The sequence below is a fragment of the Plasmodium gonderi genome, assembly GCF_002157705.1.
Source record: "Plasmodium gonderi DNA, contig: Pgo-contig_2, whole genome shotgun sequence".
In the NCBI taxonomy this organism is placed as follows: domain Eukaryota; phylum Apicomplexa; class Aconoidasida; order Haemosporida; family Plasmodiidae; genus Plasmodium; species Plasmodium gonderi.
In genome coordinates this window covers 18,764-29,843 of record NW_021628941.1, presented here as the reverse complement: position 1 = coordinate 29,843, position 11,080 = coordinate 18,764, and the positions used below count along the sequence as shown (strand labels likewise).

The following is an 11,080-nucleotide window of genomic DNA, read 5'->3' as shown; positions in this document are numbered from 1 at the left end:
TTATGATTCTTAAAATTATTTATCTCCATATGAATTGCCTTTTTTTGTATTTATGGATAATATAATACAGTGGTTTATTATTATCATCCTATTTATATTTTTTTTTGTTCATCGATTTTAATATCATCTTAGCATAAGATTTACAATAAATAATGCATATATATATATAATATAAATGCTTATTTAATTGTTATAGTTAATTTCTTATAAATGCCTCAAATAATGTGTCTATACATATGTAAATTTAATATATAAAATATCCTTACCTAATACTGATTGTTCTTTTTCAATGGTTTTGTGTATAATAAGCTATATTTTCATGGATAATACTATGTATAATTAATTTATGTGTAGTAAAACAACAATAATAATATACCAATTATACAATATAAAAACTTACTTTGTTATATTCATTTTGAATTAATTAAATATAATGATTTTATTAAATATAGATAGTTTATTTATTTATTTTGCACCATTATTTCATTGGAAATCATATCTAAAAAATATTACTAAAGACACATATAGTATGAGACAGAACATTATATAAATATAAACATAATATTAAATATGTGTTAAATACTTAATTATCAAATAAGTAATATTTTCTATATTCACGTGTAATATTAAAGAAGAAAAGGCATAATCATTGCCTAATATCGCAGTTATGGTTATTAAATATAAATTGTATGTATAAGACATTGGAGAATATGCAATATAACAAAAAGTAAAAGATTATTATAACTTTTTCTCTTCATGAATATAAAATATTTTTAAAGAATTATATATTTTATTATATGTTACAACACATAATTAATTTAATTAATTTTACTTATGTTATCTATAATTTTTTGTATTAACTGAAAGTTATTGTCACCATAGAAATTAATGTTTGTGCTTGCATGTAAAAATAATAGCTTCGAATTTATTCTATATAAATAATATTTAGATGAATAAAAATTATATTTGTTACCATATTTATTATTATACTTTTAAACAATTATATATTTTTACAAAGAATATATGAAATATTATGCTATGACATAATGAAAAATGCTAGTTAAAATTTTTATGCGTAATGTAATAAATAAATTTTATATATGAATTAACACACCTAATATTGTAATTTACCTAAATATGGATATATATGCAGACTAAGGTATTATATATTACGTTAAATAAACGATATATATAAAATAAAAACTTTCCTTGTTTATATACTAGATCTCGTAGTAGATTTTTTAATTTGCATACTATTTTTTGTAAGGTATATTATAAAATATAACATAAAAGTAAATTTATGTATTTTCATAACATATTTTTTTTTAATTCAATTTTTCATTATAAAAATTTTATTATTACGCACGGTGACAAAATAAACATCTATTCTGTACACACTCGTTGTTATTACCTATGCATATATACAGTTGTATAGAGAGTAATTAACATAATTTCTATATATGTTATAAATAATATAAAAATATATTGGTATCCTTTTATTGTATGTATATACCTATTTTTTTTTCAAATGTGCTTTTTATTCTCTTATATTTACTAAATTCTTTTTATTTAAGTATACATAAAAAAAAAGGGTTTCTCTCTAGAATGTACATTATAAGGGATCATTTGATTTAAAATAAAAAATTAATGTAATGCTTAATAAAAAATATAAATAATACGAATAATTAAAATTAACGTCAAATTTAGGCTATATCTTAAATTCTGAAGTATAAATGTTAGATGTAATTATATTTGTTAGAATGTGATAATTAATGTTTATCATATACTTTTGTACAAAATGTAATTTTCTTTTATTTATACATATATATTACCTTAAAATGCTATTAAGATTTAATATTATTATTATTTATATAATTATATGATTCATATATATATAACGTTCATTGTATGTTAATAATCGAAATAGAGTTTTATATAATAATTTATTTTATTATAATAAAATAGATGGTATATACGATATGTTTATATATTATTACTTATATATCCGGAATGGTATAATGTAATAATAATTCTAACTAAGATAAATGTTGTTTAATATAATTTAATGGTCAAATTCACATATATTATATATAAAATATATGAATATAAAAAAGAAAGAAAGTCATTTAAAAAAAAAGTATGTTTTATGAATCAAATAAATGATGTATTTTGTGCTCAAGTCCTTCCATTTAGCTAAGCAGCTTACATGTAATTAAAATTTTCATACATTATTGTCATATATTGGGGGAAAACTAATTTACCTTGTAAAAAAAGATCATATGAATATTATAAATATCATTCTAAGAAAGGAAATCATTTTTCATCATTTATATTTGATAATTCAAACATACATTTTTACATAATCATATATAATAGAATAGTATGATATATATGTAAATGTCTTATTTCAGTGTCATTAAATTATTATATAAATGAGATGTCACTTTGTAAAAGAAAAAAAATTTTATTAACGCAAACTATTGAATATAAAAAAATGTAAATTTATGAAATGTATATATTTTATGTTTATTCATTCTACATGAACGAATTAATTATATTATTAACATTACCTATAATTTCTATTGAAGCATTATTAAATTATGTTCTCTAATGAATCTATATCTTTTTTATTATATTATAAGCACAATTTAATATTTATAAAAAAATATTAATAGAAATAAATTTAAAAGCATTCATATTCTCCTTTTTATGTTCAATTTAAATGGAACAACGTCTTGTAATTATATATTTATTTGTGTTACTGTGCATAATTATATAACATATTATATCCACTATTCCATGAATTATTTTCATATGTATCTCATGACTTCCTTGTATCACATTATTCATATGTATTTTTAAATACATCTCTTACCCTTTTTATAGCAGATTCAAAGTATGAACCATAAGGAGTGAAATAATAAAAGAAAACATGTTAAATTGAAAATATAATTTTTTTAATGATATTTATATTTTTTCTTAATCTATTTTAACAATTATTTTATAGAGTAAACATATATATTATTTAACTTATATAAAATAAGAAATACACATGTTAATAATAATATTATAACAGCAGGAATATAAGAGGAAATACTAATTTTTATCTTTGAAGAGAAGGTAATCTTTCGGATAAACTTATTTCATAGTCACTTATTGATTATAGATGATTAAATTTTTTCCTAATATTCATTATTTCTTTATTTAAATCAGAAGCACGCTTTGATTTATTAGAATTCATTAGGAGATTGTATATAATTGCACACCTGGCATAGCTCCATTTATTTTCAACACACTGAAATTAGAATTTTCTATACTATGGATTCCTATATTAATACCATATATACCTATGAGTGTTTATAATTCATCATAAGTATTATTTATTTGATTATTCACAAGAAAAACCTTTAAATAATTGACATTATAAGCTATACTGATGAATTTATCATAAATATTCTTTATCTCTCTATTATAAGTTCCATTATTTAGTTTATAGTTATGTAGACAATAATGCATATATATGAAAGGGTCTGATTGCAAAGATGAATTATTTGCTAATGTAAATATTTTATAGAAATATCACATAGCTTCATAAAATATATAAACAGCATTTGTTTTAAAAATATTACAAATTCCTCCTTTAATTTGCATTCAGGCATTCTTCCAAGTTTCTTTGTTGTTAAGAAAATTATTCATGGCACTATCACATTCTGTAATTAATGAATATAAAGATACAGACTAAAAAAAAAAAAGTAATAATATTACAAAAAACATATCCTTATGAACCAATTTATATAAAAATAATGGAAATTGATATGTACTTTTATTATAATATTGCAATAGATATGATAATAATTTTATCCTAAAATAGATTTTGCCTTATTGAGTATGATTATATGCTTTTTCAAATTAATCTAATAAAATATTGTTGCTTACTAGCACATAACTTACTAATTTTAAAAAGAATCGTACATGGTACTAGAAAATATTATTTTCTGATTATTAAAATTATACAATTGATGGAAAAAAGAAAAATGAAATGTAAGAGTCATTAATTTTTATTCAAACTATAATATGGTACTATTTGTGATATGTAGTATGTTTTATTAATCATATTAAGGAATATATGAAAAACATAAACATAATGCTTAGTTAAAAAGAAAATAGAATTCTTTGTTGAAATTACGCATAAAAGCATGGTGAATATATAAGGGTTAAGAGTTCATGATTTTAGTTTTGACAATTAGTTTTTTCTTTTTATGTATTTCCTGCATATTTTAATTTTTGTATATTATTTATTCAAGTGTATACATAATATTAAATATATCACAAGGTATTATTTATATAATTATATTTTGAAAATAAAAAACGTGTCACTTTTTATTATTACTGGGAATATACAATTATATTATTTTTCTAAAATTTATAAAAATAAAATAAACATCATTAACTTTGGTAATTAAAATATACATTTTATTATTATAGAGTATGGGGTTCTTTTATAAATGTATTGAATATTACATTAAGATTAAGATTACAGATCCTTTTCATATAAAAATCAGTATATTTATTTTTATTATCTTTGTCTCAAATTTTATTTAAAGCCTGTACCAGATGTTAATTTTTGATTTCTTTTAAGCGTTTTATTCATTATTGTATTCTTATAATATTTTAATAAATTTTATTTATTATATTTGTTACACTTATTTTCTTCTATTACATATGAATAAAAATGTTTACTTTTAATTATATAAATATTCATTAAAATAATTAAGTTCTTTTTATTTAATTATAAACACATATTTTTCAATCGATTAATAAATATAATTATTGATACAATTATATAATAATATTTAATAATTATGCTATTATAAATAGGTTATGTATTATCAATCTATTATTTTTCATGATTATATTTAAATTATATATTTAAAATTTTTATTATGCTCATACTAGAATAAATTAAAATTATATAAATGTGCAAAGACATTAGTATATTATTATTATGGAATTATTGTTTCATAATATAGAAGTATATCATATTTTTTGATGTTTTTCTAATATTAATAATATAATTAATACTTAAATTATATGCTAATTCTTAATGTCTCATTTCTAATTATTTTTCAGAAAACACTTACTAGAAAATTGTTCATAAGTATCAAATAGGATGAAATCATATTACACGTGAAGTTTAATATATACTTAGTTTGTAATGAAAACATAATTATAAAAGTAGAATTATATTTCAACGTTGGAATAATTTTAATACATTATATTAATGTATAATTCGTAACTCATGTATTTATCATATTTAATGTTTTGCATAAATGCTAAATTGTATTTAAATTATATTCTAACGTTGAAAAATATGATTTCATACTTTATTATTTCATTTTCATATATATTATTATATTTTTGATTTTGTTAAATATGGAATTATAACTAAGTATGATCGTTAATCATTATAATATATAAATAGTATATAAAAAAACATATAGTATATGGTAGATATATATTTTATAAAGCATTCAAGGTATGATATTTTAATATAATATAAAAAGAATATATGATTCCATGATATATATAATTTTTAAATAAACACCAGGGTACTATATAATATAATTAACAAAAAAATACTATTTTAAAATGTACAATACAGTGAAAATTCAAAAAATATAATATATAATTGCATAGGTTTATTTTTGTACAACATGTAAAAAAAATTAAAAATTTTACTTTATTATTATAAAACTAAATAATATCTTATTTTTTTACTATCCTTTATATTTTCCTTAATTAATATGAAAATTATTGTTAACTTGCAAAAATAATACCCATTTTTTTGGACAAATTATTTTTGCATTTTTTCAATTATTTGCTGAAAGGCCTTGGAGAGCTATACTCTAATTAAAAAATAGTATTTAATGATTATCAATGGAATAAATATATATATAACTAATTTAGATAATTAATAAAAAATTTTTACAATAATATATAATAATTATGAATCGTATTTTTTATTTTGGACTCCATTATAATTATGCATATATATTTTAATTTGTAATCATTCTACATATTTACATACACTAAATATATCCTAATTTTTATAGATATACATTGTTAGCAAGTACATATGTTTCGCAAAATATTATTGCGCTAATTATATTGTTTATTTCATTTCTTTTACCCTTTTTTTTTGTTTATATTATATTAGTTCGAAAAAAATATAAAATATCAACACAATACTTTCATGAGTTGCACATATATGATTTCGCCAAAAAGAAAGTATAACAATGATAATATTTTCAATATTATTTCAAACAAATAAATTATTATATATATGTATTTACAATCAGAAAAATGATATTCGAATATTATAGTATAATTTTCCTCTAACAGATAATATTTTGTTCTGTGAGATTTAGTGTGAGTTGAAAACACAATGCATGTATCTGTAAATCAATTATTATAGTGTACCATAATTTTAGTAAATAAGGATATGTTATATATGTATTTAATTTATTCTATTTTTATATTATATTTATGTTTATTCTTCCTTTTGTATTAATAATTCAAAATTGAATTTTCATATATTATGACATTTAACTAGGTATTATAGACATTCTTTATTATCTATTCAATATAATATCATATTAATATAATTATATTAATTTTTTACAACAAATTCAAATGTTATATTTTGTTTATTAATATAAAATAAATTGGATCCATTAACGAATATTACTTATTTATTGGTTTTTGCTAATTTAACTATATGCTATTTTATACATATCATCTAAAGAATTTTTGTATTCAAAATCAAATGTGTCCATAAGACCAAGGTTTTTCTTTTTATTTTTTTTCAACACCCTCCTTAATTTCCTTACCCTTGGTTTTAAAAACGAAAAATGAGGAGTATACTGAATAAAAAATAAAATAATATCTTTATTTATTGTTTATTTATATTATATGTATATTTTAAAAATATTTCTATGATAAATTATAATACAACATAAATTTGTTATATTTATTTTGTTTTTAACTTTATACAAAATAAACGTAATTATTAATATAGAAAAAGATATATAAATAGTTCCAATACTTATTCCTGTGTTTGATATATCATCTATCACATGGCTCATTGAAATTTGTTCATCTAATGTTTGCATTTGCAAATTTCCTGTAATTCTTACATCTTCTGCCCTTTCCTCTTTCAATGTTTCATTACCTAATATTTCTATTTTCCTTGTTATTTCGCTTATCCAATTATCTTCTTTTAGAACCCCTGCGTCATGAACTTTTGGAAAAGACGTCCAAGAAGTTATATATCTTTGACATATTTCTATAATTTTTTGGAGTTCAGCCTTAAGTCGGATTTTATTTTTATAATGATAATTTACTAAGTCATTAATTTTACTTTTGAATTCTCTCACTTTTCCAGTGTTGCTCATATGGCGATTATTAAAAAGATCGATGTATGTATATATGTCAAACATATATGCCAATACTTTAAATGTATCTTGTTCAATATGTTCAGAATATTTTATACATATATCAGATATGTCTGTTCCAGAATAAATTGTATTTTGATCGATCATTTTCTGATAGCAGTCTTTAACTTTACTACATTTTATTAATGAAATTTTATCCATTATATCATTTTTCAGTCTATAATAAAATAATTTACAACATGATACTTTATTTAAACTGGACTTATTATTTTCTATATGCTTTAAATATATACCAAGAACTTTGCAATATTTAATAAAATTATAATCCAGAGTTTTAGCATCATTTACAGCATAATAAAAATTGTTACAAAGTCCTGTAAATTTTTCATCGTCATTAGATCTTTGTGAGTTTATATCCCAGTTGAAACCATTTGTGCATGTGTGGAACATACCACTAAAACTGAACTAAAAATAAACGTCATAAAATAGAGAAAAATTATAAAAATTTTAAGAATAAAATGTGACATTAATTCTTAATTAAATATGATATATTAGAATAATATATATAAATCCTAATTTTATTAAACATTTAAATCATACGTCTTCATCCTCTGATATAGTGTCACTCGTCATATTCTTTGTAATTTCTAAAGAAAAAAAAAATGTTCTACACTTCTTATAACAAATTTTTATTTGCTAAAAATATCAAGGAAAATCTAATTTTCATATCACATATAATAACATACATGATGTTATTTAATTCTACATATGTAACATGAAATTCACACTTTTATTAAATTCATTTTACATTTAAAACAGAGTATTATTCTTTCTAGGCAAGAAAATGTTATCTAAAAAACATATTATAATATAATAAAATATATTCATATAATTCGAAATATATAATAAAATATAAAAGAACACTATATACGTAATTACATTATATATAGAACAACTTTTATAATGTTTCTAATTCATATTATAATATAAATCCTATATATAATATAGTAAATAATTTTATAATAAATTATTTATTTTATGTTTTTAATTACATTGTAAAAATATATGCTCTCCTATATCTATAAAGTACATTAGTTCAAAAGACAAGTTTAATAAGCCATGCTTCTGCACATATTTTATTTGCTTATTTTTGTTTTAAATATTTTAATTTTGTTAATTATTAGCAAGTTATTAGGACTTAGATTATATTTTTATAAATAATATTAGTAACACAAGAATGTAATATATCTTATTTTATGCGAATTATATTAAATTAAAGTAATACTATTTCATAACAGTTTACAATTTATATATATATAAATATTAGTATATGGTACAGTGTAAACAATTATTTAAGTTCAGAATACATATATTTACATATAAATGTGATTTAAATTATATAATATTTTATTCATATAAATGTTACATTATGTATGAATATGAAAAATAATAAAAGCATATAATTTTATAATATATATCATACCCATATATTATTTTATAATGAATTAATGTTTTTTTCATTATATAATATAATGTTTAATAAAAAAATTTACTTATATACAATAACTCCTAGATGTTTGATATAGTGTATTTATTTATTTATTTTTTTTTTATATATATTTATTCAAGGTAAAATTATTCCATAATATATTATTATATTTTTTATTTTAATTTTTTCTTCATTTTATTAAGCTCAAAAATAATTTATGCCCAATAAGCCAAACAAATTATTTTTTTCGCGAAATTTTGTAAATGAAACGATAGTTATTCCTCTATATAAGCAAAAAAAAAAAAAAATATAATATAATATATGTATTAATGTTTTTATAACTATTTTCGCATATAATTTTCACAATATTATTTTCAGTCTGATATTATTACTATTTTGCTTTAATTATTTATTAATAATCCAAAATGTCTTATATTATTTATACTCCAATTAAATATTCTGTAAAGGAAGCTATAATAATTTGACGTAAATTTTACTTAATTTTTATATGAATAATATTTTTATAAAAATCATTTATTTATTATAAATATTTAAAAAAGATATATATATGCAATGTAGTAAATAAGTAAAGCTCAAATATCAAGAAATAATATATTTTCCTGTGTGTATACATAAATATAGTTATCATTGTTTTTATTGTATTACCATATAAGTGCTATATTATTTATTATATAAGTAACATAAGCATTAAATTTTCATTTAGATATTATTAAATAAATGTGCCTTTTCCAAAAATAATAAAATATTAGATAATTATTTTTTTAAATATTATATAAAAACATCATTAGTATATTAGTATAACAGTATTGACAATGTTTCGTGATTATGGTATTATTGTATAATATTAATTATATGTTGCAAATTAATATATATATAAAGTATGTATTCCTTTTTATCTACATATAACACTATATAATACATATTTTACACGTATATTTGATACATACTATTGATTTTCCATAATTAATACGCAACAAATTGAATGAAAATAGTATACAGTATTATATTAATATATATGCCTATTAATATAGAATTAATGCAATATATATTAAAAGATGAAAATAAATATGCTATTTTTTTATTCTATAAAATTTTTATTAAAAGATACATTTTCTAACAAATAAATATATATAATTCATTCATAAAATTATATTTTGCGATACTTATATTCTATCTATAAGAATAATCTAGGTGAATACATTATATATATATATATATATATTTGTCATTTATTTTTCTTTAAAATATTAATATATTTTTATTCCCACTATATTTCTCCATCTCTTTTTGTATATATTTTTATTATTATACGGAGCATTAAAAAAGCTAAACTGAATACCTAATTATAAATAATAACTTTTATTATATATGTTTTATTATAATATATCATAATACATATAAATTAAATATAATAGTATGAAACAAGTATGTGCCCTAAATATATTTATATACAGAATTATCGGTGTAAACGTAAGAAAAATTCTCAATATGTATAGGGAAATTGCTTAATACAGTTCAGTAAATAAAAAACTAAATATTCTTTAATATGAGATCCCTTTGAATTTAATATATATATAATTGTATATAAGACATAATATGTATGTGCATTATATTATTAATATTTATTAAAAAGATTCAATTTGATTTATCCTTATATATATAGAGTGTTAATATGAATTTTTAGAATTTTGGATAAATTCTATTTGTACATAAATATTCCTTATAATTCTGGCTGTATTTTATTTGTTGATAGAAATATTAACAAGGTAATTGTAATAAATTAAATATAAAATAGTGTTCTAAATACGTCAAAGATTTTAAATAATATATAATACATTTATATATATAATTCAGTGTTCTTCTAATCATTTGTTTGATATATTACCCTCATATTTTTAAATGCATAATTGTAGGTAAAAGCGAATAGATTACATGGATTTAAATTGATCGATTGATATATAGATTTTTAGGGTTTAGCATTATATATATAACTTTAAGACTTTTTAATTTTAGGATTTATTTTATATCTTTAAGTTTTTTTGTTTTAGATCATAGAGTTGGAATCATAATATCTATTTTATATATAATGATTACACATTATAATATATATATATTT

The 11,080-nt window shown here is 18.5% G+C and overlaps 1 protein-coding gene across 1 annotated transcript; it reads right to left on the bottom strand.

Moving 5' to 3' along the window:
- Nucleotides 1-6,770: 6,770 nt before the first annotated feature.
- On the bottom strand, nucleotides 6,771-8,087 carry PGO_000025 (variable surface protein; the record flags this gene model as incomplete). Its single annotated transcript, XM_028690693.1, has 3 exons — nucleotides 6,771-6,891; nucleotides 7,054-7,919; nucleotides 8,055-8,087. 3 exons carry the CDS (start codon nucleotides 8,085-8,087, stop codon nucleotides 6,771-6,773), a joined length of 1,020 nt encoding a protein of 339 aa, XP_028546494.1.
- Nucleotides 8,088-11,080: the final 2,993 nt, after the last annotated feature.